Source organism: Saccopteryx bilineata, chromosome 2 (assembly GCF_036850765.1).
Source record: "Saccopteryx bilineata isolate mSacBil1 chromosome 2, mSacBil1_pri_phased_curated, whole genome shotgun sequence".
Taxonomy (NCBI): domain Eukaryota; kingdom Metazoa; phylum Chordata; class Mammalia; order Chiroptera; family Emballonuridae; genus Saccopteryx; species Saccopteryx bilineata.
In genome coordinates, this window is record NC_089491.1 from 268,839,531 (window position 1) to 268,866,941 (window position 27,411).

The 27,411-nt window shown below is 49.7% G+C and overlaps 2 protein-coding genes across 4 annotated transcripts in view; both read right to left on the minus strand.

The window, feature by feature from the left end:
• Positions 1-448: 448 nt before the first annotated feature.
• On the minus strand, positions 449-10,941 carry LOC136323240 (2'-5'-oligoadenylate synthase 1-like). The gene is made up of 6 exons (XM_066255065.1): positions 10,744-10,941; positions 8,271-8,559; positions 6,876-7,060; positions 5,701-5,939; positions 4,233-4,389; positions 449-1,638 (listed from the first exon to the last, which is right to left on the minus strand). The coding sequence occupies exons 1-6, from the start codon at positions 10,921-10,923 to the stop codon at positions 1,549-1,551; spliced, it is 1,140 nt and encodes a 379-aa protein (XP_066111162.1). The 5' UTR covers positions 10,924-10,941; the 3' UTR covers positions 449-1,548.
• Positions 10,942-15,208: 4,267 nt separating this feature from the next.
• RPH3A (rabphilin 3A) overlaps positions 15,209-27,411 on the minus strand; it is an 80,898-nt gene continuing 68,695 nt past the window's right edge. For all 3 annotated transcript variants that reach the window (XM_066260541.1, XM_066260542.1, XM_066260540.1), the window contains 8 exons: positions 26,107-26,181; positions 24,139-24,248; positions 23,606-23,732; positions 21,300-21,356; positions 20,379-20,533; positions 19,216-19,297; positions 16,273-16,369; positions 15,209-15,467 (listed from right to left, as the gene is read on the minus strand). In XM_066260541.1, coding sequence (XP_066116638.1) covers positions 15,337-15,467; positions 16,273-16,369; positions 19,216-19,297; positions 20,379-20,533; positions 21,300-21,356; positions 23,606-23,732; positions 24,139-24,248; positions 26,107-26,181 — 834 coding nt within the window. In that variant the 3' untranslated portion in view covers positions 15,209-15,336. The remainder of the gene's footprint in view (positions 15,468-16,272; positions 16,370-19,215; positions 19,298-20,378; positions 20,534-21,299; positions 21,357-23,605; positions 23,733-24,138; positions 24,249-26,106; positions 26,182-27,411) is intronic.

Below are 27,411 nucleotides of genomic sequence, written 5' to 3' on the forward strand. Positions count from 1 at the left end.
GAAGATGTCGACCTAGGGTGGTCATTATTTCATTCTTGAACCTCCAGTCATAGCTATTTTCTTTGTTCTTCTTCTAGGCAGGCGTAGTGATATGTTCCTGTGCCCACTCACTGACACCAACTGGGTGTCCTACCACTCAACTCAATCCTTGCATCCCCTGGGATCAGTGCAGACCCTGCAGGTAAAGGGCAAGGTCCCCACAAGACTGTCCCCACTTCAGGGGCCAGTCGCAAGTGGGGTCCCCAGGCTACTTGCACTTTTGTCTCACTTGGCTGCAAATTCAAGTTCAATAATTTTACTAGAGTGAATCATAGAACTCGGGAAAGCATGACACCTGCAATCACCGTATTATTAGAAAGGATACAGATGAAGAGGTAGGTGGGAGGGGCGAGGTCTGGAAGGGTCTTGATCACAGGAGCTTCTGTCCCCATGGAGGTAGGATGTGCCATCTTCACAATACGTTGACGTATTTGCCAACCAGGAAGCTCTGCAAGCCTGGTGTCCAGAGTTTTATTGGGGTTTCATTACAGAGGCATGATGGACAATCCTTGGCCACATGCTTGAGCTGAGTCTCCAGTCCCCTCTCCTCCTGGGAGTCCAACCCTCTCATCACGTGCTTGGCATTTCTGGCTTGATCTTTCTGGCATGGTCAATTCCTCCCTTAAATCCAAGAGCCCATACTTCATTAGCATAAACTCATGGATGGTTGGTAGGGGCTCATGATGAATACAAAAGTTACCCCTATCAGGAAACTCCAAGGGTTTTTGAAGCTCTGAGCCAGGAAGTGGGGATAAAGACCAGACATATTTTTTATTACCAGACAGTTGGTATTTGTGACAGTAATAAAACTGTCAGTGGATATATATGAGGTTAAAACACTTAGACCTTCAAGTATATTTGAAGATAAGCCAGAACATAAAGATTTTAGAATATACTCATGGATGGAGGAATAAAAGGAAGACTCATATATGTATATATTTCAATATAACTGTATATATATATAAAATAACTTAAATATATGTAACTATGTATAACTGTATATATAACTATGTATATACATACATACATACATATACATATACATATATGCATATATATATTTCAGCAATTATAATCCAAGCCATTGGAGAGTTTGAAGGTCTTAACAGAGGCTAATATGCTCAGCAGGGAGAGGTAAGGTTTTGTGTCCTGAGGCAGTTGGACCAGGTGGAGCCTTATAAAAGCAAGATTACTGAATTATGGGAACCATGGGGCAGGTAAAGAGTTTCACTTTCAGAATATGGAGAGAAGCCTCTTACAAACATTGAAGGAAAAAGAAGGAACTAATTGGAAAGATATGGACGGGAGCAAGTATTTTTAGTAAGGTATGTCACCCACAGAGCAAGAGTCCAGCAAAGCGAGAGTTTAGGAGGAGGATGTGGCAGTCTTGAGTTAAAGAAGCGAGGGAGGAACAGTAGGGGGGTGGAATGGATCTGGGATGCACTTCACTGATTCTTCAAAAGCAACTGCCAGATGACAGAAGTTTTCTAGAAGTTCTTTCTAGCATTTTCAGCATAGGAATCCACGACTTCTGAATGAGAACATCTCATTGACAACAGGATACATGTCCGCCCCACAACTTCCTGGTGTCTGCACTGTCTAGAAGAAAGAAATATATGTATGAGAATAATATGTGTCCTAAGAAGTGAAAGCCATTGGTTAAAAGACTCAAGGGGGAAAAAAAAAAAGAAAGTCTATCTGAGAGGGCAACTGTTCCCAGGGATGATCTGGGGGTACGGGTTTGATAGCGCAGATCTTGATAACTAAGGCTGACCCAGCAGTGGGGTGGGGGTTCTTTACCCATCCAAGTACTAACCAGGCCCGACCCTGCTTAGCTTCCGAGATCAGACGAGATCGGGCGCGTTCAGGGTGGTATGGCCGTAGACTGGGGGTTCTTTTCGAGCAGGCAATTTTGCCCCCCATAAGACATGAGGCATGCCTGACCTGTGGTGGCACAGTGGATAAAGCGTCGACCTGGAAATGCTGAGGTCGCCGGTTCGAAACCCTGGGCTTGCCTGGTCAAGGCACATATGGGAGTTGATGCTTCCAGCTCTCTCTGTCTCTCCTCTCTCTCTCTCCTTCTGTCTCTCCCTCTCCTCTCTAAAATGAATAAATTAAAAAAAAAAAAAGACATGAGGCAATGTCTTGAGACATTGTTAATGGTCACAGCTGGATGGCATTGAATGGGTAGACACTTGGGATGCTGTCTATAATCCACAGGACAGCCCCCCACCACAAATAATTATCTGGCTAACTGGCCCAAGATGTCACTAGTGCTGAAGTTGAGAAATCCTGCTTTGAAAGAATCTGGTGGGAGATTCAAGTGTACCCGCTGGCAGGTATCTCAGTAGGAGGGGGCACATTAAACATGTGTGGCACCGGCCAGGGCACACAGGAGAAGCGCCCATCTGCTTCTCCACCCCTCCCCCTCTCCTTCCTCTCTGTCTCTCTCTTCCCCTCCCGCAGCCAAGGCTCCATTGGAGCAAAGATGGCCCGGGCGCTGGTGATGGCTCCTTGGCCTCTGCCTCAGGCGCTAGAGTGGCTCTGGTCGCAACAGAGCGACACCGCAGATGGGCAGAGCATCACCCCCTGGTGGGCATGCCGGTGGATCCCGGTCGGGTGCATGCGGGAGTCTGACTGCCTCCCCGTTTCTAACTTCAGAAAAAGACAAAAAAAAAAAATTAAACATGTGTGGCAGACACCTTCCCTCATCCATGATCCTCTTCAGCCCCTCCCCCTTTTTGGAGCCACTTTTATTTTTATTTATTTATTTATTTTCTTCTCTTTCCAATTGAGAGGAGGGGAGACAGAGACTGACTCCCGCATGTGCCCTGACTGGGATCCACCCAGCAACTCCCGTCTGGGGCCCATGCTCTCTGCCCATCCGGGGCCATGCTCACAACTGAGCTACACTGCTCACAAAAATTAGGGGATATTTTGAAATGAATATGAAACATTGAAATATCCCCTAATTTTTGTGAGCAGTATATTTTTAGTGCCTGAGGCAGAGGCTCAATGGAGCCATCCTCAGCGCCTAGGGTGATGCACTCAAATCAATTGAGCCATGGCTGCAGGAGGGGAAGAGAGAGAAAGAGAGAGAGAGAAGGGGGAGGGGGAGGGGTAGAGAAGCAGATGGGTGCTTCTCCTGTGTGCCCTGACTGGGAATCAAACCCGGGACTTCCACAAGCTGGGCCGACACTCTACCACTGGGCCAACTGGACAGGGCCTTGGAGCCACTTTTATTTATTTATTTATTTTTTATTATTATTTTTGTATTTTTTTGAAGCTGGAAACGGGGAGAGACAGTCAGACAGACTCCTGCATGCGCCCGACCGGGATCCACCCGGCACGCTCTGCCCACCAGGGGGCGATGCTCTGCCCCTCCGGGGCGTCACTCCGCCGCGACCAGAGCCACTCTAGCGCCTGGGGCAGAGGCCAAGGAGTCATCCCCAGCGCCCGGGCCATCTTTGCTCCAATGGAGCCTTGGCTGCGGGAGGGGAAGAGAGAGACAGAGAGGAAGGAGGGGGGAGGTGGAGAAGCAAATGGGCGCTTCTCCTATGTGCCCTGGCCGGGAATCAAACCCGGGTCCCCCGCACGCCAGGCCGACGCTCTATCGCTGAGCCAACCAGCCAGGGCCTTTGGAGCCACTTTTAAATGACAGCCACATGTCAGTTCTAGGCAGTGAAATGCAAGAGAATATGCTGGTCAGGCTTCTGATAAGATACCATTGGGGATGTATCTTTCCCTTTCTCTCTTTCCTGCTTGGACCTTGAACCAGCCACGGAGAGGTACAGAGGCAACATCTGGAGACACTGTCATGTGGGGTGGGGCTGGGGTGGGGAGTGATTCTACTGACATCTAGTGGGTGGAGCCCAAGATGCTGCTCAGTGTACTATACTTCCCAGAACAGCCCCCACCTACACTGCTCAGGATAGCCCCCACCTCAAAGAACTATCTGGCCCTAATGCTGCTCATGGTGAAAGCACAGTGGAGCTGTTGGGAGAGTCCCAGATTGCCTGCCTTAAGATTTCTTGTAATGAGAAGAAAAAAAGAAAACAATCACTTAAGCTCCTCAGTTGGGCTGCCTGTCATTTGCGGCTGAATACATTCCAAATGGTTCCAGCAGGAGAAGCTCTTTGATCTAAGCCTGTCACAGGCAATCTCCAGATGACACTCGTTTAGGTTATTCTTACTGGCACTTCCCACGACTGTATGGGATACCCAGCTCCATCCTTGAAGCAGAGAGAGGTGGACAGCCATTCAGTAGCTTCTTCTGCTAGAAGATACCAGCACCAACGGTTCCCTCCACCCACGTCGCCAGTAGGATCGGCCGGGTCCAAGATCACAGGTCTGAAATGAGGAGTGGGAAGGCATTAGGGGAAGGCTTCTTAGAGCCAGTGGTCTCAGAGTTGGGGGGTCCATTCTCCTCTCAGCAATAAAACATGTCCTTATCTCTTAGATGTCAGGAGTTCAAATGTACTGATACTATAATAGGTAATTTCCTAGAATTAAATTACATTTGTCAAAAAAGTTTTGAAAGCAGCTAATTATGATATACACAAAGGCACTATACATACAAACTTCTCCATGCCAGGGGAACTGCACTATGATGTTTAAATGGACCAAATAGCTTGTGGCTAAGTCAACCACACCATGGTAGGCAACCCAGGATATTTTGTTCTTTCGTTCTTCTCCTCTATACTTTCTCAAAACTCCTTTCTTTTCTCTCTTTCCTTTTCTTTTGCCTCTATTGTTTTTGTCCCTTGCTGGAGGCTCCAAACAGATGAACTGAGATTCCTTCTTATCTTTGAAGGATAAAGGTTTTAGGGGATGCAGATCTGAAAGGGTAGATACAATTTGACTTAACAAAAATCCTGTAGGAGGCCCTGGCCAGTTGGTTTAGCGGTAGTGCATTGACCCAGCATGTGGAAGACCCAGGTTCGACTCCCGGTCAGGGCACACAGGAGAAGCAAATGCCATTTGCTTCTCCATCCCTTCTTCTCCTCTTTATCTCTCTCTCTCTCTCTCTCTTTCTCTTCTCCTCCTGAAGCCATGGCTTGAATGGTTCCAGCAAGTTGGCCCCGGGCACTGAGGATGGCTCTACGGCCTCACCTCAGGTGCTAAAATAGCTCGGTTGCCAAGCAACAGAGCAGTGGCCCCAGATGGGTAGAGCATCACCCAGTAGGGTGCTTGCTGGGTGGATCCCAGTCAGGGTGGATGCAGGAGTCTGTCTCTCTGCCTCCCCACTCTTAAAATAATAATAATAATAATAATAATAATAATAATAATAATAAAAGCCTGTAGGTAAACCAGCCTATGAATGATATTGTTACTTCTCAGGGTACACTGGCAATACCTCTCAGATGTGCTAATGAGTCCACACTTTTCCTTCTGACCTAGAAAGGTGAAGACCACGCAAAGATCTGGAGCCTTGGTCCTTCCAACTCTATTCTTTCTGGATGACATTTTCTCCTGCCTCCCTAGGGTTTTATTCCTGGAGACTGTGGGAGGTTCTGTTGGTGAGCACCCTCCTCAGGCCCCTGCCCTCAGTTTCCCAGGAGGATAATGAATCATGACTTCATAGGAGGAGACTCCAGGTCGCTGAGATACTGTTGGATGGAATCAGGTTAAGAAAAGGGGGGGGGGTAGGGCTTGGGGTACCTGGGTCTCTGGATCTGAGTCAGCAGGAAGTTCCTCACAATCTCATCCTCAAAGTTGTAATTGACTGTCCAGAAGATGCAGAGCTGCTGATGTCGTGTGGCCAACTCCAGGACCGTCCGGAAACCTTTGGTGGTATCAAAATTCAACGCTCCACTGCCCTGCTCCCAGGCATAGATGGTGAGCAGCTCCAAGGCATACTTGGGGGGCAGAGACCCCTTTTGCTTCAGTTTCCTTTCACACTGAAGGAAGAGGGGGATCATTAGACGATACTGTTCAAGGCAGAGAGGCATAGTGAGCTCAGCGAGAGCTTAGGAGACTGCACATTAAGGATTCCAGGGGCCACAGCAAGGCAACTGAGTCCCGGGATACAGCATGGGTGGGACCGATCTGCCAGAGCCAGGCAGGTCTGCAGCTGTCCACCCAGCCTCTCTTCGGCAGCATACGCAGGTCTCTTTGCTGTGCTTTGGCCATATGTGACTTCCCAGAGCTATACTCTGGCTACCGTTCACTAAAAACCCACTGTGTGCTCATTATGGGACCAAGCATTTTACCTGCACCATTCCTAATCTTCCCAACTATCCTACAACTTAGATTCTGGGCAGACAACTCTCAGAGAGCCTCATTTTCCTCATCTGCCATGTTGAGGGGTAATAGTAGCATCTACCGCATAGGGTATTATGAAAATTATCAGAGAGGACACACTTGAAGTGTTCCTAAGTGCCTTCCAGAAGCAAACAAAGTCCCTCTGCAGGAATATATATAATCCAAAGCCTCAAATTATTTTGCAAATAATTCCAAGTACAATGATCAGCACAGAAATACCCAGGCACACAATGAAAAAGGACACCTAAAGTGATAACCAGCAGAAAAGAGAGAGAGAGAGAGAGAGAGAGAGAGAGAATAGTAATAGATTCACAAAATGTTAAATATTGAAGGACCAAATACAGACTTTAAAATAACTGAGAGCATTACAGGCAAAGAAAGAAGAGTATGAAATAGTAGGAACTTGGAAGCCACGCCCCTGCAACTCCTCCCCTTTTTTCTCCCGTCCCCTCCTCTCCTCTTGCGTCCTCTTCCCTTTCCTTCTCCCCTCCTGAAGACTAGTCCTTCTCGCCCCTCCCTCATCGTCCCACCCCTCGCCCCGCCCCGCCCCTGCTCGGACAGGTCAGCCGTACCATTTGGTACCAATGCTTGACTAGGCGGATGAGGCTCTTGAGCTTGGCTGGACGCTGCTTCAAGAAGGCTCGCTGCAGCTCGGTGAAGCAGGAGGAGAACTCACCCGCTGTGCCCAGCCGTTGGCACTCTTGGAGGAGAGAGACGTAGATCTTGGGGTCAGGTCTGTAGTTCCCCGTCACTTGCCCTGTTAGGGATGAATCCATAACTCTCAGCTGTCAGCTCTTCTTCGAGGTTCTTTCAGTCACTCTGGGGAGTCTAGCTCGCTGGCCATGAGTGCAGTGGACAGGGCCACCTGCAACCCCCCCTCCCTTCTCCCATGCACTGCCATCACCCTGTCCACACCGACGAGGTTGCAGGCTTCTGCAGGATCCGCGGTCCTGGCTGCTTTGTCCGTCACTTCCTCCTTGCCCCCCCCCCCAACTCAGCCTCAGCGTCTTGCATTTCCCCCACCACACACAGATCTTTTCTAACCTTAGACCCTCTCTTGTGCGTTCCCTCTGCCCGGCACGCCCTTCCACCCCTTCTCTCCCTCAGTCTTATTATTATTTTTTGTAACTATGGCTCCCCAGCACCCGACACAGGACATGACACCGAGGAGATATTCCCAAACTTTTTCATTTCCCAGTGCCTTTCGAGTTTTGGCGTTTTTCTTGTGGATTCTCTAAGGCCAAAAGAAATCCCTGACAGTTCGGTTGATTAAAAAATTCAGTCCTTTTAACTTAGTAGTAAGCAGTTTTCATGGTGTCCGACAGATGTCGCTGTGTTCCCCTCAGAAATATAAAATCTGGTAAACTCTTCCTACACACCTCTATGTTAGATCGCTGGGGTGTCCTGGCTGCCTTGCCGCACAGTTGGGGAAGTTAGACTTTTGACCACCCACTAATGTGGATGATCACTTAATACTTAAATAGTATGACATGGCTAGTGTGGTTTTTCCCAGTTTCCCAGTATGTAGGGATTGAACCTCTGGTTTCCCATCCAAAAATGCACATTAGCCATAAGACCCCAACCCTCCGAGCAAGTTTGATGAGGTTTAATCATGGTTTGGGTAAAAGACAAAATTAACATATTGGCTTTATGCCAGATCTATGCTGCCTCGTTTTTAGAACGATAAAATATTTTGCCACCGGTAGAACTAGCAGGCTTCCGGAGAAAAACCTTGCTTGCTCCCAAATTGTGCCAAGTGGCTGTTTTGATGTCATTCCTGTGGCTGATCAGACCTTCATTCTGGCCCCAGGAGAGAATCTAAGATCTCCTCCCCATTTTAAAGGGATGCCTTGTTTGGGGAAGACTCTCAAACTGTGGAAGATTTCTGCTCAGAAATATGAAAAGAGAGAGAAAGCAACCCTGCCATAGGACGGGGGCTGAAACCTCTCCTGTTTGGCGGCGCTCACCCAGGACGTCATAGGCGGGCAGTACATCAAACTCCACCCACTTCTGGAACTTGTGGGACAGGAGCTTGAAGCTGAGTACACGGGGGTTACTCCAATCATGCTTCGGGATCTCAAACTGCACGGCAAACCCCTTCTCTCTTTGACAAGCTTCCAGCTGTCTTCTGATTTCCTTGATGAACTCCGCTCGGCGCTCAAACTGCTCCCGAAACCCAGTGAGGGGGCTTAGGAAGACGACGATGTCAGCATCAGACCGGCCTCTGAGGGTGGTGCCTTTGCCTGAGGAGCCGCCCTAAAACAGAGGAGAATGAGAACTGCCGTGTATTGAGAAGAACCTCCCTAAATAAAATGATGAGATCACTACCATTCCTGGGCACTAGCTACTGTTCTGAGGGCATTAGCAGCCTTAACTCCTGTAATGCTCCCAAGGACTTTGTTATTATTTATTTGCACTATTATTATTATTAATGCCACGTTACAGGTGCGAAAACAGAGGCTCAGAGAGATTAGGTATCAGCCGAAGCCACAGCTAACAGGTGGCAGATTCAAACCCTAGCTGCCTTATTCTAGAGTCTGTGTTCTTTACCCCCTATTACATACTGTAGTCTGGCCCGTGCTGGGTGTTTGCTTGACCTGCACAGCCCTATAAGGTGTTGGGAATTATGGATGAGGAAATCGAGGCACAGAGATGTTAAGTGACTTGTCAAGGTTTTATAGCCAGTAGGTGCTATCTGCTTTTAAAACTTTGGCCCTGGCCCGTTGGCTCAGTGGTAGAGCGTCGGCCTGGCGTGCAGAAGTCCCGGGTTCGATTCCTGGCCAGGGCACACAGGAGAAGCGCCCATCTGCTTCTCCACCCCTCCCCCTCTCCTTCCTCTCTGTCTCTCTCTTCCCCTCCCGCAGCGAGGCTCCATTGGAGCAAAGATGGCCCGGGCGCTCGGGATGGCTCCTTGGCCTCTGCCCCAGGCGCTGGAGTGGCTCTGGTCACGACAGAGCGACGCCCCAGAGGGGCAGAGCATCGCCTCCTGGTGGGCAAAGCATCCTGATGGGCGTGTCGGGTGGATCCCGGTCGGGCGCATGCGGGAGTCTGTCTGACTGTCTCTCCCCGTTTCCAGCTTCGGAAAAATACAAAAACAAACAAACAAACAAAAAAACCCTATACTCTTTAAAAAAAATGTATACTCTTTTTGAAATTATTATTAAATTCACTGGGGGTAATGTTGGTTAATATAACATTATATAAATTTCAGGTGTACAGCTCTACAATACACACTCTGTAGACTCTATTATGTGCTCATCCCCCCAAAGTCTAGTCTCTTTGTGTCACCTTGTATTTGATCCCTTTTATCTTCTTCATCCTCTCCCCCAAACCCCAGTCACCTCCAGTAAACCCACCATGCTGTCAAAACTTATACCCTTAATCAGCTCATGATACTGCAGAAGTGGTGAGTCCTCAGCCTGGCCATTAACGAGCAGATCGTTGATCAGAGCTGGGCCTCGGTTTCCCTAGCTCTGAAATGGACAAGGCCTAGGATGTTGGTTCATGAACTTCACCTGGGCTTTTGTTTTAAAATTATTTATTTATTTATTATTATTTTTTTTACAGAGACAGAGAGTGAGTCAGAGAGAGGGATAGACAGGGACAGACAGACAGGAATGGAGAGAGATGAGAAGCATCAATCATTAGTTTTTCATTGCACGTTGCAACACCTTAGTTGTTCATTGATTGCTTTCTCATATGTGCCTTGACGCGGGCCTTCAGCAGAACAAGTAACCCCTTGCTGGAGCCAGCGACCTTGGGTTCAAGCTGGTGGGCCTTTCCTCAAACCAGATGAGCCCGCACTCAAGCTGGCGACCTCGGGGTCTCGAACCCAGGTCCTCTGCATCCCAGTCTGACGCTCCATCCACTGCGCCACCGCCTGGTCAGGCTGGGCTTTTGTTTTAAAAAATTACAGATGTCGCTGGCAATTTGTGTGGGTGTCCTGGGTTCGATCCCCAGTCAGGGCACACAGGAGAAGAGACTATCTGCTTCTCCTCCCCTGTCTTCTCTTTCTCTCCCCTCCACCCTCTGCAGCCTAGGCTCGATTGACTTGAGGGAGTTGGCCCAGGGTGCTGAGGATGGCTCCGGTGGCCTCTGATTCAGGAGCTAAAAATTGTTTGGTTGCCGAGCAATGAAGCAACGGCCCAGATAGGTAGAGCATCGCCCCATAGGGGGCTTGCCAGGTGGATCCTGGTAGGGGCAGTGGGGGCGCATGCATGAGTCTGTCTCTCTGCCTCCCCTGCTCTCACTTAATTAAAAAGATTTACAGATGTAGGCCCTCACCCCAGAGTTTATTTTCACAAGCTTTGGTTATATTTTTGGTATAGATCAATTAGAAAGCAGCAGTCCCAAAGACCTCAACCTTTTGCTCTCCCTCTTTCTCTGTGGAAACCCCTGCTCATTTAGCCACCTCCTCCCCCATCTGGCAGGTGGGCTCACCTTTACAACTTTCGACACACAGACAGGATGGGAATGACCTTGGAAACACCTCTCCTTCAGGAAACTGCAGATGGTGTCAATGGCACTTTTGACCTGCTCTCGGAATGGACTGTCTGGCAGGAGGTGGACTTCGATGAACTTGTCCAGTTCTTTGGCCGAGATTCTTTGGAGCTGCTCCATCGTGACTCTCCGGCAGGGTCAGGAAAGGCAGTGGCCAACGGGAACTCTTAGCGGCTCCTCTTATACCAAGTCTGAGCTGCTGTTGGTTTCGTTTCCTGGGACGGGAGGAGCTATGCGTTTGTTCTTAACAAATCCACATTCTCAAACTTCCTGCTTTTCACACCTGCTTTTCTGCAGACTGCACTCTGAAAACATTGTTCTGTAACCCCCATTTGTACCTCGCCCAGGGGAAATCAGAATTCAAAACTGATGTTTGGTTTCCTTTTTCCCAGTTTCTTTTTGTTCTTGTTGCTGATGGAACTGGTTTATAGTCTTTTATGGTCTTTATGACAGTGTGTACATATCGCAAAAAGAAAACAAGTCAGAAAACCCAGGAAGCATAAAGCCCCGTTGAGCGGAGGAGCGCCCACCCCGCGGGTTTCAGAGCACTGACGGTTTGATCCACTTGGCCATGCGCGGCCCAGTTTATACTGTTTCTCACCAGGAGCTGCCAGCCCCTGACCCCTCTCCCGCGTTCCCAGGCCTCACCTTCGTCAGGCCTGCTGGGAGACCCGACCGTAGTGTCTTGGTCTCACCCCTTTGATGTATTTATTATGATTGTCCCCATTTTCCAGGTAGGGAACCTGAGACTGGGAGAGGTGAGTCCCCACAGCTACACAGTGCCAGTCGGGGTCTGAGTGCTGGACTTGAGTGGGTTAGAAAGCTGGTGTGCTCTTTGGGTCAGGTTCTGTCTACCATAGCATATGGCCTATTTTCTTTCCACGGGGGAAGAATGATAATTAGTCAAGTCAGGCATACTGATATCTGTGCAAACTTTCCTCGCCTGTCTCCTTCCTGGGGAAGAAGAGCAGCCGTTTGAGAGATGGAAACTAGGTTTCTTTTCAAGTGCCCACGATGGAGTGGTGGTGGCTGCCTCCGTTGTTGAAGGGTTCCGAGGCTGCTAGTGGGCTCCGTGGGAAAGGTGCCACATTGATTAGTGATGTCTGCTATGGGCACAGGTAAAGGGTGGTGGCAAGTGTCCCCTGCCATTCCTGAGAGGCCTGGATGGCCTTCACTGGTGCCACTTTCTACCTGGTGGCAGCTAGCTGAATTGTAGGGAAAAACAGGACTTGAGGGTCGTGGTTTGCAAAGTCATGACAGAGGTGGAAGCACCAATATTAACCAAGAAGTATCTCCAAATATACACCGTGGCTCTGCACACAGTGGAATCAGATGGGAATAAGGGGGCAGTGCGCAGAGCATGGGTAGATTGGGGGGGGAAATCTCCCCAAGTGATTCTGCTAGGCTGACTTCTGCCCCAACATTGAGCACCACCCTTCTAGGGGTAAGAACAGGAACTTGTTTCAAACTTGGCCTGGAATATGGAATCGACCTGCTCCTTCTGGGAAATAACCAACATTCCTGATAAATTGCCTAAGCACTTTGGGGGCCGATTATAGAATTCATTAATGACCTGTCTGGAAAAGTTAGTCACCTGCTCGGCTCACTTTCAGGACCATCGAGTCTCAAGGGAGGGGCCATCTGTGGGGGTTCACTGCAGGATGGTGTGTGCTGGAATATGAAGGAGGGGTTTGATGAGCCTCATTAGTATTAATCAGTGTGTCAAGATTCCGCACAGAGAGTCCAGAGGCCTAGCTCCTTTCCCGGCACTGCTGGGATGAGACGTTCTCTTCTCCCAGCTTTGGGTTATTCATCCTCCAGGCGATCGAGCTGATTGAACTAGGCCCTGGATCAACTCTGTGGTCACTTTCTGCCTTGATGTTATCTGATTCCACAACCATTTGGGACCCTTCCCCAAGGCTGAGGGTAGTAGGGAGAAGATGAGGATGCTGCCTGCCTGTTGGGTGGGCACCAACACAAAGCACTCTTCTAAGACGGAGTGGAGTCGGACAAGTTGCCTTGAGCCTAACTGCCCAGGATGAAATCGACCAGAGAGCAAACTCCACCTGGGTGGATACCATACCATTCCCATTTCCCCTGCCATGTCCCCAGGGGCTGGAACATAGTAGATGCTCATTAAATACAATCCAAGAAGCATCATGTATCCTGGTGGGGAGAAAAAGCTTACAGAAACCAGAAAGGAAGAGCATAGACCACCTGTTTTCCTGGATACTCCTACTTTATTTTGGCTGCTACATCATCACAAAGAAACATGGTGGAAGGTTCTGCATGCACCGGAGGGTGTGTGTGTGTGTATTCTAGGCGGGGTGGGGTGGGGTGGGGGGTAGTTATGTTTATCGGGGAGAGCGGAGAGAGCGTGTGCCCGGACTGCAGGCACGGTGAGCTTGCCACATGCTGATTCCAGCGCCAATGCCAGCATCAGGCTTGGGCGACGCAGCCAGCATGCTTTCTCCTAAGGGCAAACCATGGGAAGGAGGTATAGGTGCCAGGACGGAGAGGGTCAGGGTCGGGGTCGGGGGAAAGTGGCAGCCAGGAAGCTGCTGGCTATCTTGGGGAAGGCAGAAAACTTGATGATTACAAAACAGTTATCCAAGGCAAGAAACCAGTGACTTTCAATGAACTGTGCAGAGAACTGGGGGTAGAGAACACTGAAAGGGAAGGTTAAAAGGTGTGTGTTTGGAGAGAGTGACCATGTGGGTGTCTATCGAACGACTTCTACAGATAATGGTGGCATGTTGGACAGAGGAAGGGATTTCCACCGGGGAGATGTCATGGGGATTGGGAAGAAACAAGCCTTTCTCATTGGGCACTGAAGATTGCCCCCAAACCAACCTCAAATGTATAATGTTTGTCTTCACTGCCTTTTTCCCCTCTTTTTTTAAGAAAAAAAAAAGGAGGAAAAGGGGCTCAGAATTTTTTTTAAGGGAAGACTGGATGATTTACGATGGAATAAAAAGCCATTGGCATCAGGATCTGTCACTTACTAAAGTTTTAGATCCATGATGATGGTGCACTTGGTGAAGAGGGTGCTAGAGATAGACAGACTGAGACAGAGAGACAGAGAATTGAGGTGATTCTGAGTGAGCCACAGGACACAAGAGTCAGAGAAGCAGAGTGTCAGGGACGGGGGCTGTAGGTTCATTTAACTAAGAGCAGAGGACGGAGAAACCTAACGTAGGGGGCTTTGGAGAGTGTGCCCCTCAGACCTAGAGCTCTGGTTTCTGGATACCTTCCAGGCCCTGCTGGAGGAGGTCAGGGGCTCAGAAAGCCCCTCTGTGGGGCATCTGTCTGCCGGATGCAGCCCGTCCCTCAGTCCCCAGGCCAACAGAAGTGGGTGGTTTGAAAAAGCAAAGGTCTAAGTGCAGCTTCAGGTTTTGCCAGTTTCTCAGCTTTTGCTGCTCGGGCTTGTGAGGGGAGGTGGGAAGGAGAGGCTGTGTTAGGGTTTTTTGTTTTTGTTTTTTGCTTTTACTATTTAACCCCCTTAGAGAGGGAGAGAGAAGAAGGGGAAAAAGAAGAGGGTGGAGAGGCAGAGTTTCGTGTGGTGGATGGGACAGGAAGGGGCAGAGAGAGAGGTGGGAGCGGGTAGAGAATGGATGTCATTTTTTGCTAGGAAGTAAAGAGGTGACATCCAAAAAAAGGGGCCACCCGGTCCCTTTGCGTATTTTGCGTGTTCATTTCTTTTTTTTTTAGACTTTTATTTATTCATTTTTTTAGACAGGGGAGAGAGAGAGAGAGAGAGAGAGAGAATGAGAGAAGGGAAGAGCAGGAAGCATCAATTCCCATATGTGCCTTGACCAGGCAAGCCCAGGGTTTTTTGAACCGGCGACCTCAGTGTTTCCAGGTTGACACTTTATCCACTGCGCCACCACAGGTCAGGCCTGCATGTTCATTTCTTAAAACATCTGGGAGCTGGGAGGGTGTATTCCTAGTCACCAGGGCGATTAAACACGGGGGTCTGTGTTTCTGGCGTGTGGGGTGTCTGTGCGCAGAGGCAGCAGTGGCCCCAATACAAGGTGTCCACGGCCTCGTCTATCCGGGTCTGCAGACCCCTGCGGGGCTGCGCGGATGCGACACAGGAGCCGCGACTTGCGTGTGCGTAGGCCTATTCGAGGGCAGAAGGGTCTAAAAACAGTCCTAAATGATGAAGAACGTGTGTAATTACCCAAACAGGAAGGCTGTGCAATGAACAACCTCCTTGTAAAAATCTCCCTATCCCCATCCTGACGGCTCCATTCTGGGGGGACCAGAGAGGCGCTGCGTTCAGAGCCGCATAGCAGCCTCGTCACAGAGGGAGGAGATGGTCTTCAGTGGCGGTGCCCAAGGTGAGGGGGGACCTGAAGGGCAGGCTCAGGAAGGGTAGCGGGGGACGGGGGGCGGGGGACGGTTAAATAGCGGGGGGGGGGAGGGGGTTAAATAGTAAAAGCAAAAAACAAAAACAAAAACATAGAGAAGAGAGACCAGGGAGCAGTGGGCTGCTGGGGCAGGGGGCGGAGCATGGAGCTGGGGACCACCCTAATCACTCGACACGTGGTTCTCGTTCTGCAGCTGGTGCCAGCGCTCGATCTTCTTGTCTTTGTTTTTCAGACACTCGTACCAGTGTTTTAAGCGCTCTCCCTTGGCCGAGATCCCCAGCTGGCAGCCCCCTGGGAGACAAGGGCAGACAGGTACAGGTGGTCAGTAGAGGGACACGCAGGACTCTCATTCTACACCCAAATGTCCAATTGGGGAAAAGCTGCCACCGAGCAGTGACCCCACTCGGGTGCCTTGGCATTCATTCTCTAGAGAGGGTGTTTGTCACAGTGTGATGATCACTACTGGCTTTCTCTGCCTACAGAGACCTCCTCAGGTACCGGCAGCGGCCCCCTACTGCTGCACCAAGTGGTCTATTCTTAAAGACCTACCTATCACTGTGCTCCACGGACACTTACCCCCACTGCTTTGACAACTCATCATCTATTTCCAAAGAGTTAGTTTCATCAGCTGCTCAGTCCCGCCTCTACACCTTTGCTCTAGCTTGGTCCCCAGCTGGAGTTTCTTCCTTGCTCCATCTTTAGTGACTGTGGCGTTCCCATTATTCGGAGAGGGGCTGGGAAAACTAGCACCTTCGCCCTGGACTTGCAAATAGATTCAGGAGACATCCTGTGTGCCCTCTTTCCTGCAGGGCCACAGACCCCACTCTCCTGCGAGTTAACTCTTCCACTGTGGGGAAGGAGTTGTTTGTTCAGCAAGATCCTGACCCGATCTTCCCAGCTATGTAGTCCCTTTCACCTAAAGGCATTCTTAAATTGGTCCCTAAATAGGACCATAGGCTCTGACTCAGTGTTTGGACAATGTTGGAAGAAAAAAGAAAGAAAGCGCCCCCCCCCCCAGCCCTGGGTAAGGCTCTCCTCTCCTGGGGAGGGGGGAGGGGACAGAAGACGGGATTTCCTGCGAGCTGGGAGCACTCACCGATGTAATCGTTGGACTTGCCGATGTCATAGTCCCAGACCGAGATGTCCAGTGACTTCTTTGCCAAGTCACTATGTTTGATGTCATAGAAGAACTCCTGGATGTGAGAGGAGACATGTGAGTGAGAGAGTCCCCTGAGTCTTTGGTGTCAGGAGCTAAGAGGTTGAGTCCTAGGGGTTCCTGGGCCAAGGGGAGGCCCCTGAACTAGGCATTCTGGGAGTAAGAGGGCCATCCCGCTCTGAGCCTCTAGTCTAGGCCTGAGGATCCCTTTTCAACAGATATATGTATAACAAAGTCCCTCAAGCTCTGTAATTCTCTTTTCAATGATTTTGTTTGCAATTGGGAAAGCTGGTGGGGTTTTACTAAGAGAGCTGGTCCAGGTTACATTTCCTTGAAGACACAGCCATAGCCATGAACCAGTCCTTCCATTCTGGCAGCTTCTACAGCAGGTTTCCCCTCGTCACCATCATTTAGAGAGTGAAGGTCATTGAGGGGATTGAGGTTGACATGAGGAATAGGTGCTTACATTTCTAGTGTTTTTAAATATTAACATGAATAATAAGTGAAATAGTATGTACCATATTTCTATATTACACTACATGAAATATAATATTAATATACCATATTGTGGCTTTCTTTTTCCATTTTATATAACACATGGCGCAAAACCAGCTCAGCACACTCACCAGTATTTTTCTCCATCACCACTTTAGTGGCTTTGATGAACGGCTGTGTGGCTGGCACCATAACCCAATGCCTGCCAGTCGAGTCTTTAGGGTGTTTCCAATTTTTCATGGTCATTACTGATAGGATAAAAGGCGCCCTTGGAGCTAAACTGTGTGTGCATCCATGATGATTTACTAGGATAAACTCTTAAGAAGTAGTTTTTCTGAGTTTGTAAAAGTTTAATATAGAGAATAGTAGATATATACTGTTATGCCACTTGTGTCCAATAAGAATGCCCGCCACATGTATTTGCTATGTCTACACCTATATGTATATACATCTATCCATCCACCCATGCATCCATCCATCCATCCATCCTCTTGAAAATGGATAATCTTGTTGCTTCAGAAGGAAAGAAGAGGGTCCCAGAGGCTAGGGAAGGAGGGGGTTTTGAATGGATGCCCATTAGGGCTTTTGGAATTTTCAAACATGACTATATCACCCATTCCCAAACTAAATGAAATTTAAATGGAAAAGCCTAAGGCTTCTGCAGTGTTTTGATAAACTTCCCTTCAGAGGTTTATCTGTGGGTAGCGTCCTCACCCACTGTGTCCACCCAGACTGGGCACCCACATTTTACAATAATTGTGTGCCAGTTTGTTATGAGATATGGCACCTGGCCTTGATCTGTATTTTCTCTACTGCTAATGAGCTAATTGGCTATTTGGGTTTCTTTGTGACTTGTTCGGATTCCAGGAGAGGGTAGGGCAAGACTGCAGTCCCTGGCTCTTTACTCAAAACTCAGAGTCAGAGTTGGGAAATCAGGGATCCCGCTGCAAGAGAGACCTGGGAACAGGGCAGGCTGTGCTCACTGGCCAGTGATTGCTCTGGGCTCTGTTTCCCCAGAACATTCCCCATGTATATGCACACAGGCATCAGTTTTTTAGAAAATGAAACACACAAAGCACACTGTGTTGCAACTTCCCTCTCCCCCTTTGCAACATTTGGTGAAAGCCATGTTGGCTGACACTGACCCAACATCAAATCATCATATTCATCAGTTATCTCTGGACCTCTAGTGTCTGACAGGCTGGTCAAAAGATCATTGACACCCGCAGAGACAGCATAAGATGGAGGGCTGCAGAAGGCCTGGCAGCATAAAGGAAGCATAGCTGGGGGCCAATCCACTGAGTCTGGAGGGATGACTGGGAGTTTGCCCGAGAGGAAAGAAGGGAGAGGGAAGTCTAGGGAAAGAAAGCAGCAGATGCCAGAGGCTGAGAGGTACACGGAGGTTAGTGCGACCAGAGGAGGGTGGTTGTGTGATGGGGCAGGGGTGTGCCCCTGCATTTGAAAGGGCTTGATTGTCCTGCTAAGCAGTTAGGGAGCCTTGGATGTGTTAGTTAAGCAAAGGGGTGACAAATTCATTTTTGTGTCTTGGAAAGCTCATGCTTATATGGAGGACGGGCCAAGCACAGGGAGGCGAGTCAGGAGTCTACTGCAGCAGTCCAGGTGTGAAACACCAGGGTCTAAGCCCAGGCAGCCACAACGAGAACACAGAGGAAGGGGCATGTTCAGTGGGTGAGACAGTGGCCATAGCAAGACTTGATGCACTGAATGGATGCAGGAGGGAGGGGAAGAGGGCAACACCAATGGGGTGGATGGTAAAGAACATCACTGTCCCTATTTGTTTCCTCAGATGTCACTATTATAGACTGGAGATGATTTAATGCAGTCTGTCTTCAAACTCAGCTTTCTGACCATGACATTCCTAATCTATAGGTACTTTATTGTCTTAGGCTTGATTCTCTCTTGTGACAAGGAACTCATTACGTCTCCTTTAGATCATAGATCAGGGGTCCCCAAACTATGGCCCGCGGGCCGCATGTGGCCCCCTGAGGCCATTTATCCGGCCCCACTGCACTTCCAGAAGGGGTACCTCTTTCATTGGTGGTCAGTGAGAGGAGCATAGTTCCCATTGAAATACTGGTCAGTTTGTTGATTTAAATTTACTTGTATTTGTTTCTGTTTTGTTTTTTTACTTTAAAATAAAATATGTGCAGTGTGCATAGGGATTTGTTCATAGTTTTTTTATAGTCCAGCCCTCCAGTAGTCTGAGGGACAGTGAACTGGCCCCCTGTGTAAAAAGTTTGGGGACCTCTGTCATAGATCTATGAGAGAAGGCCCCCTTTGATGTGCCCGACAACATTCCAGCAGTGAGTGTGTCCCTCTCTCACACAGGAAATAGTCTGCGGCATGACAAAAATGGAGCAGACTGACCTCATTAAATTCAGGATTCAAGGTTTTCTTCTTGATTTGAGTCTTGTGTTTGGCCTTCTTTCCCATGTCTGGTTTAAGCCAGCTAAGAGGAGACAAGAGAGGTTATGATGAGAGGAGTTTAATGAGTAGGAACAGCCCCTCCTAAAACTGGAAGGAACACAGGCTCCTTCTGGTGTTAGGAGGATAACTGATGAGCAAACCAAAGTGAAATCAACTCAGATGTGCATTCGAGTATCTACTTGAAGCCAGGCACTGCACTAAGCACCTTAGGTCTGCTTAGTCCTCAACAAACCCTAGATTAGATGTCCCTAAACTACGGCCCGCAGGCGCATGCATCCCCTGACGCTATTTATCCGGCCCCCCGCCGCACTTCCAGAAGGGAACCTCTTTCATTGGTGGTCAGTGAGAGGAGCACTGTATGTGGCGGCCCTCCAACGGTCTGAGGGACAGTGAACTGGCCCCCTATGTAAAATGTTTGGGGACCCCTGCAGATGGTAGAACTACAACCACCCATTTTACATACAAGGAAATCGAGGGTCTAGAGAAGTTGAGACAGGTGCCTCAGGTCACACAGCAGGGACTGAAACCAGCTGTTGCATCTGGAGCCTGTGTTCATTGAGAACCTGGAGGATGGGCCTGGCATTGTATCATCCATCACCCCTAGGTCAGCCCCAACCCCTGGGGAGATGCCATATGTGTAGAAAAAAGGAATAAGCTGCAAATCTGATTACTGTCACTCCACTGCTCAAAACTATTTAATGGTCTCCCTTGGTCCTACAGGTAAATTTCAAAACCTTTGATATAGCCTTCAGAGCCTGAATGGCTGGGTCCCTACTCTAGCCCACCTGAATCTTATGCCATGCTCTCCACCCCACTTCCTACTCACTTTCCTTCCACCGCAGGGCCTTTGCACATACTGTTCCCTTTTCCTAGAAGGTTCTTCTCTAGTGTAGGCACAATGCCTTGCACATCATAGGTGCTCAATTAATATTTTCTGGGTGAATAAATAAAATGGGCTAAAAACTCCAGAGATGTGACATTTGGGTTAATTTCCCTTTTGGGGCCTCAATGTACAATTATCTTGGAAAAGCTCTCTGGTTCCCCTTGTGCAAGGATCTAGGATCACCTCGGCGCACACACACAGTCCCAAGGCATTGACTCACAGCTTGACGAATGGGTCTGAGTAGCCATTGGCGTCCATGGCGGCCAGGTGCACACAACGTATGATGCCTACTATGAGGCCCCCCTGCTGTGTGCTGTACATGAGGGACACCAGGATCTTGCCACGTTCCTCTATGTCACCAATGCGCTCCACCTGCTGCAATAGAAGATGGCATGTGAGCCTAAGGAGGGGAGCAGGCCAGGCAATTGGTTGGGGCATTAGGGAAGAGCCGTGGAGAGTAGGAGGGGCTGCCCCCCCACTAGTGCAGTCAGTACCATGGACAGCAGACACGCCCCGGCCTCCAGGGAGGGGCGCTGGCAAAAACCAAGGGGCCCAGTCTGAGGCACAGGAGGCCAGTGATTTTACTTCAGCCTAGACCTTGACTCTGGTCATTGGTTGAGTTTGATCCTCATCAGTGACTGACGACTAACTCAACTCTGTCTCGGGACTGAGCCTTGACCTTGGCCCTAGCCTGATCCCTGACTGAGCTCAGACCCCTCTAATATACCCATTCTTCTCACAAATGTCGTCCCTGGGGTTTCACAGAGACCTGGGCTGAAGGCATGGATATGAAACCCAACCCCAGCCTAGGCCAGACACATAGCTCAAAGAGCCCCCGGTATGTCCCCATGGAGGGACGATGGCTTTGCTCTAGTCCTGCAGAGTCACCAGCAGGGCTTCTGCCAGCATGGCTGAGGAACTGAAGGGTGTCCCTGGTGTAAGAGGATGGGGATTTCCCCACCCCAGGCTCCAGGTGTGAAGAGTGTACCCCTGGTTTCATGCCCTAGTGCCTTGGGCAAGGGCAGCTCTCGCATGAACCAACAGGTGGTTTAGGGAGAAACAGTAGAGATGGGGCCAGGGAGGGAGAGACAAGGGAGATGCCAGGCCCTGATGGTGGCTTCCGTGCCCACTTGGTGCTTACCTCCTCCTCATAGAGGGCCATGCCTCGGGCGGATCCGGTAGTCCCCGCACGCTTCATCTTAGAAGGAGACAGAAAGGAAGATAACATTGCCTATGGGCTCATCTCCCTACGGAAGGACCCTATGCCCCTCACCACTCCATTAGCACCCCGAGTGGGGAGGACAGATTTTCCAAGCTTCTGTAGCCCTTCAGCTTCCCCCCTTTTAGCTAAAATTTATACAACACTAACCATTAGACAGAGCATGTTAATGTACAATGGCCTATGATGTAGGTTGTATTAATCTCCCCATTTTACAGATGAGGACACTGAGGGTCAGAGTGGTTAAGCCACTTCCCCAAGGTCACACAGCCAGTAGAGCACCCAATACATAAAACAGATTTGATCTGCTTTGGGTTGAAGTGGCACAGGGATCTGGGGGCCTGGCCACCAGGGGCTTCTTCCCCTGTGGCTGCTAAAGTCCCTTTGGGGACTTCTAAGGCTCTGGGAACACAATGTGAAAACCACTGGTTAAAAACGACCTCCCCACTTTAGAGGTGAGGAAAACTGAGGTCCAGAAGGGAGGGGACAGCACTTATGTGGCCCCTGTCCTTTGTGGGGCACATGGGGAGAGTTGGTGGTGGGAGGACCCAGGGCAAAAGCAAAAGATAATGCTTAGCGGGGTGTGTGGCTGCCACAGGCCTCTGTCGACCCTGTCACCCCATGGCCCCTGGGGCCGGCTGTGTCCATCACGGAGAGATGGGCAGACCAAGAGCTGATGACTCAGGTGGGGGCCTGGCCACTGTCCTGACCAACTGGACTCACTGAGTGACGGAAGGAAGAGGAGGCCCGAAGAACCTGCTGTTCCCAGGCAAACACCGAGAGGAAACACTCCCTCCTGGGGGTGTCTTTAGCAACTTATTTGGAGCCTGGCATTTGGTGTAAATTCTTCCTTGCAATTTCCCTTGTTGTGTCTTGTTCCGTCGCCTGTTCTATACAAACACAGCATGGCACACGGATATTCCGTCCTCGGGCCAGCCATCTGGTGGGAGGTTGCTATAGGGTTCCCTCTCCTGCCTGCTACGGCTTCTCCATGGGGAGCTGGCCCTCTGCCCAGGGCAGCTGGCACGCAGGTGGCTGCAGGCGACCTGGGCTCTGGATGGCACCCTAGATCCCGATACCGGCTCATGGTGTGACCTTGGCAACTTGCCCCCCCTCTCTGGGCCCAAGGTGGCCCCTATGTATAAAAGGGCAGGTTGGATTATCTCTAAACATCCAGATTGTTGGTCCCACCCTACCTCCCGAAGCCAGACTCTTAGTTTGTAGAGCCCTGGCTTTTAAAATCCCCAGTTGGTTCTGAGGCATAGCCCAAACGGAGAACCTCAATTTGGTTCTTGTTCTTTCTCCAGAGGCAAGTGTCACATCTAACAATAACAGTTTCATGCTTTATAAGTACTCTCATATGAATCCTTAAAAGACCCTATCAGATTGGTGCTCTGCTATCCTGCTTTACAGATGAGGAAACAAGGCCCAGAGAGGTTAAATAATTGGGCCCAGGTTATATGACAAGTGGCAGAGCCTGGATTCAAACCCAGGGACCCTGGCCGCAGACTCAGTGCTCTAAAGCAGTGATTTTCAACCTTTTTTTTTATGGCACAAACACACACTAATTACTAAAGTCAGTGCCCCTGACTAAATACAACCATTTTCATCTCATGGCACAAATAAATTAGTTACTAAGGGGGAAGAGGTCAGGGCCTCTTTGTTTCTTATGAGAAACAAAGGTTGAAAATCACTGTTCTAAAGCACTGTGCTATCCTGCCTTCTGCTTATCTGCATGGTGCTTTATGACTCCACGAGTGACAGGTCGGTAAGTATTATTCTTATAACAACAGTTAACAGTTTATGAGTGCTTACTATGTCCTAGGCCCTGCTGTGATTATGTCTGTCACACAACCTTCCCCTGAGGCAGGTGCTGTGTTAATGCCCATTATAGACAAGAAAAACCGAGGCTCAGAATAGCTCAGAGGCTTGGCTGAGGCCAGGGAGCAGGGAAGTAGCAGCCCAGGTCTTTTGGTTGGGGCATTAGGGAAGAGCCGTGGCCAGCCACACCGCCACACCTCTGTGCCCTCCCCAGCTTTACCAAAGAGGACTCTGACGTTCAGAGAAGGGATGCTATCATGGGGCTGGTAAAGGCAGAGCCCGGATACAACCCTGATGCTCCACCCTCAGCAGCTGCCACATCGCTGCTGTCTGGTACCCTGCAGCCAGAAGAAGGCAGCACCCCCAGAACTCTTCTCCCCCATCGGACCCCAGGAGAAGGCACGTACTGGGATCACCCGCTCCAGACAGATGTTGAAGTTCTTCCTCTGGTTGGGCTTCAGTTTCTTGAGTGAGAATCTGGTCTCGCCGATGAACTCGTTATGGCCAAATTTGTCCTCATCACAGACAGAGATCCTGCAATCCCCAAGGGGGTGGGGAGAGAAAAAAAAAGAGCATATATTGAGCTCGAGGAGAGAAAAAGAAGAAAGCATCTACTGAGCTCTTACTGTGTACCAAGAGCTGCGATGGATGCTGGTGAGGAATGTGTAGTGTGCGGAGGAACAATTTTTTGAGCAGTAGGCCAGGTACTTTTACTTCTTCTTTATTGTAATATAACATACAAGCAGTAACGTGCACAAGTCTTAATGTAGGGCTTGCTGGGTTTTTCACATGCATATACCCATGTACCCAGATCAAGACACAGGGCCTCCCAGCGCTCAGGAGACCCTCACGACCCCGACTCGTTGCCACCTACTTCAAAGATGAGCACTGTCTTTGACCTCTGGCCTGTGGGTGCATTGCCCGCCCACCTGGCAGGTACCTGAGGGTCTTCCGCTGCATGTCCTCATCTGTGATGCCGTGATAGACGAGAGTCTCATTCCAGATGGGGTTCCGGGTGTTCCGCAGGGTTTTTGTCCGAAGCTTGTTGGACTAGAGCCCAGAGAGATAGACAGACATCTATCTCTGAAAGGCTGGCTCCTCAGTGGGGAGCCAGCCCTGCAGCTACCTGCTTTGGGCTGATTTGGGGTGGGGATTGGAGGAGTCCCTTTAGGAGTATCCAGGGGCTCAGTTGCTCCCAAATATGTGACTCAGGGAGCAGGCAGCATCTTCTAGGGTGATGACTACTGTCATCAACAGGGATGGACACTGAGCCACCCCTCCACCCATGCACTGGGCTCTCTCTTTGATCTTTCCATTAAGATAAGTAAGCAGAGACATTTTCCTCTGAGAAAAAAAAATCATTTATAAGTCAGCAAGACAGAAATAAGAGTCACCCACTTATAGATAGCGAAGGAACGGTTTTTGGGGATGCTAGGTGAGTTCTGTATGTTTCCCCAAATAGCATCCTTCATACTTGAAATTCATTAGTGGTGGTGGTGGTGGGGACAAAGCTTTTCATTTTACTCTAAGAGAGAAGGCTAGAAATGTACTATACCCAGAAGAGGTGGGACTGGTGACAAACCTAATTCATACTAACATGTAAATGGCTCATTGGATTCTTTGGTAAAGCAAGTTTGGATGTAGGAGGGAGCAAAGGAGAGAGCCTTAGGGAGAAACAAATGTCACTGGGGAGTTAGCGAAAGCAGTGGCCAAATACTTCACAGTCTGGCATGGCCAGGTGAGGGACTGTTGTTCCTCGATCCAAAAATATAAAGAGTAAGATAAGTGTGTGTGTGTGTGTGTGTGTGTATGTGTGTGTGTGTGTGCTCTTTTGTCTTAAGGGGCATTTGATACTTGCAGACATTTTTAACATTCACTTTCCCCAGATCATGTAACCAAGTGCACAGTCGCCCTTACATATAGACCAGGAATAGTCAACCTTTTTATACCTACCACCCACTTTTGTATCTCTGTTAGTAGTAAAATTTTCTAACTGCCCACCAGTTCCACTGTAATGGTGATTTATAAAGTAGGGAAGTAACTTTACTTTATAAAATTTATAAAGCAGAGTTACAGCAAGTTAAAGCATATAATAATAATTACTTACCAAGTACTTTATGTCGGATTTTCACTAAGTTTGGCAGAATAAATATAAAACAACTTACTATAGTTAAATCTATCTTTTTATTTATACTTTGGTTGCTCCGCTACTGCCCACCATGAAAGCTGGAACGCCCACTAGTGGGCGGTAGGGACCAGGTTGACTACCACTGGTGTAGAATGTTCACATCACATTAGCCAGAGCCAAAAGTAAAACCCAGCCATTAGCTCTGAGTGAGTCAATCTAAGGAGAGGAGAGTCAATCTAAGGAGAGGAGAGCTAACTCCTCCCCCCTCCCCCTCCCCCTCCCATTCCCTCTCCCCCTCCCCTAGAGCAGAGTAACGCAGGGGAGCTGCAAGGGGAGAGGAAGTGGGTGGGGGGAACTTCTTCCTCAGGAATAGAACATTATCTCAAGTGCCAAGCCCTGAAATCAGGGGAGAGTTCTTCATTTCTATCAAGCATAAGGAGTGTTTGGTTGGGGCATAACGTGGGAGGGGCCCGGGTCAGCACTGGGGAGCCACCGAAGGTATGTGAGCAGGCGAAGGGCATCATGGGGGGTCTCTGCTTCTCTCCTGGCTTTTGGGAGCTCCTGGATTCCAGGTTTCTGGGTGGGAGAAATGGGCAGAGCTCCTGCCCTTTGAGGGAGAGGGACTCCTGGCCCACCCCTCACCCCTCGCAAGGACTTTGCCACTCAGGAAGGAGGGGGTTGGAGGGCAGAGAGGGCTATTTTAGGCTCTGAGCTGGGAACTCTGGGTGTCTGCCAGGGCCAGTGTGCCCGGCTTGCTGAGAGGCCCAGGCCATATGGTACCTTGCTGGCTCCCGGCAGGAGGTGCAGCTTAACATAGGGATCGGCCAGGCCGTTGGAGTCCATGGGCTTCAGCCCCTGCAAGAGAAAAGGCGATGGTGTGAGGGCTTGGGAGGGCTGGCCGCTCAGCTGTCACCGGCACTGGGCGTGGCCTCTCATATCTGTCCCGCCCATTGGTCCACCCAATGGGCTTCCTTTCCAGAGAGAGAGAAGGCAATGCAGTATTGTGGAAAGAGCTCTGGAATCAGGCATACGGGACTTAAAGCCCGGTCATATCACTTCCTGGCTGTGTGATCTTAGGCAAGTTTCTTAACCTGGCTAAGCCTCATTTTCTCACATGTCAAATGGGATGAGAACTGGACCAGCCTCACGGAGGGGTGAGACTTACACACCATTTCACCTGTAAAGTGCTTGGCACAGCCTGGTACAGAGTCAGTGCTTCCTCAAGGTGGGGTCAGGACTCATAGGATGGGAGGAGATGTCCCCAAATAGGAAGAGTGGGAGAGGGGGAAAGGTAGGGAAAGGAGGTGTGAGCTCTGGCCATGGCCCCTGCAACCCCTTCTAAGACCTCAGTTTCTCTACCCATATAATGGGGATCACAATCTCTGCCTGGCCCGCTTCACATGGCCTGGGGGGAGGCTCTGGAGGGAAGGTAGATATGAAGTTGCCTTGTTAATATGAGCAGCTCCGAGTTCCCGGGGCTCAGACACACTCTGCCCATCTCCCCAGGCCCAGGCTGGAACAGGTATCTCGCCTCCGGGCTCCCCCTGTCCCCTCTCCCAGCACCAATCTCAAATCCTGGGTATTGTGTCCTGTGATCTCCTTGGACCTCAGTTTCCTCATCTGTTCAATGGGGCTGATCACAGCCCCTGCTTCATGGGGCTCTTGGAGGAATGGAAGGAGATCTCACCTGTGAAGGCTGAGCTCTGGGCCTGGCACAAGTATGTGTGAACAGTGTTGATTAGTACTAGCTGGGGAGAGGATGCCACAAAGTGGGGGAAGCTGGTAGGGCCACCTAGTGGTTAAGAACCCAGACTTATGAGCTGGACCACATTGGTTCAAATCCCAGCTCCACCACTGCTTGGCAGTATGATCTGGAAAGTCATGTACTCTCCCTGTGCCTTAGTTTCCCCATCCTTAAAATGGGAATGATGATAGAACCTCCATCATAGGTTGTTGCAAAGATTAATGAGACAACACAATCCGTCAAAAGCTCCAGAAGGTGTTTAATACCCCGGAAATGCTATGGTGATGGTTTCTTGTCCACCTCCCATGAAAGCAGAGCTATCTTCGCTTACCCTAGCATCC

What these genes read in the sequence shown, in the direction of transcription:
- LOC136323240 (XM_066255065.1), bottom strand. Translation starts at nt 10,923, where the DNA reads ATGGAGCAGCTCCAAAGAATCTCGGCCAAAGAACTGGACAAGTTCATC. An exon ending in GTGTGTCGAAAGTTGTAAAG is followed by an intron (nt 8,560 to 10,743) that starts GTGAGCCCACCT and finishes CCTCTGTTTTAG; the next exon opens with GGCGGCTCCTCAGGCAAAGG. An exon ending in GCCCGCCTATGACGTCCTGG is followed by an intron (nt 7,061 to 8,270) that starts GTGAGCGCCGCC and finishes CATCCCTAACAG; the next exon opens with GGCAAGTGACGGGGAACTAC.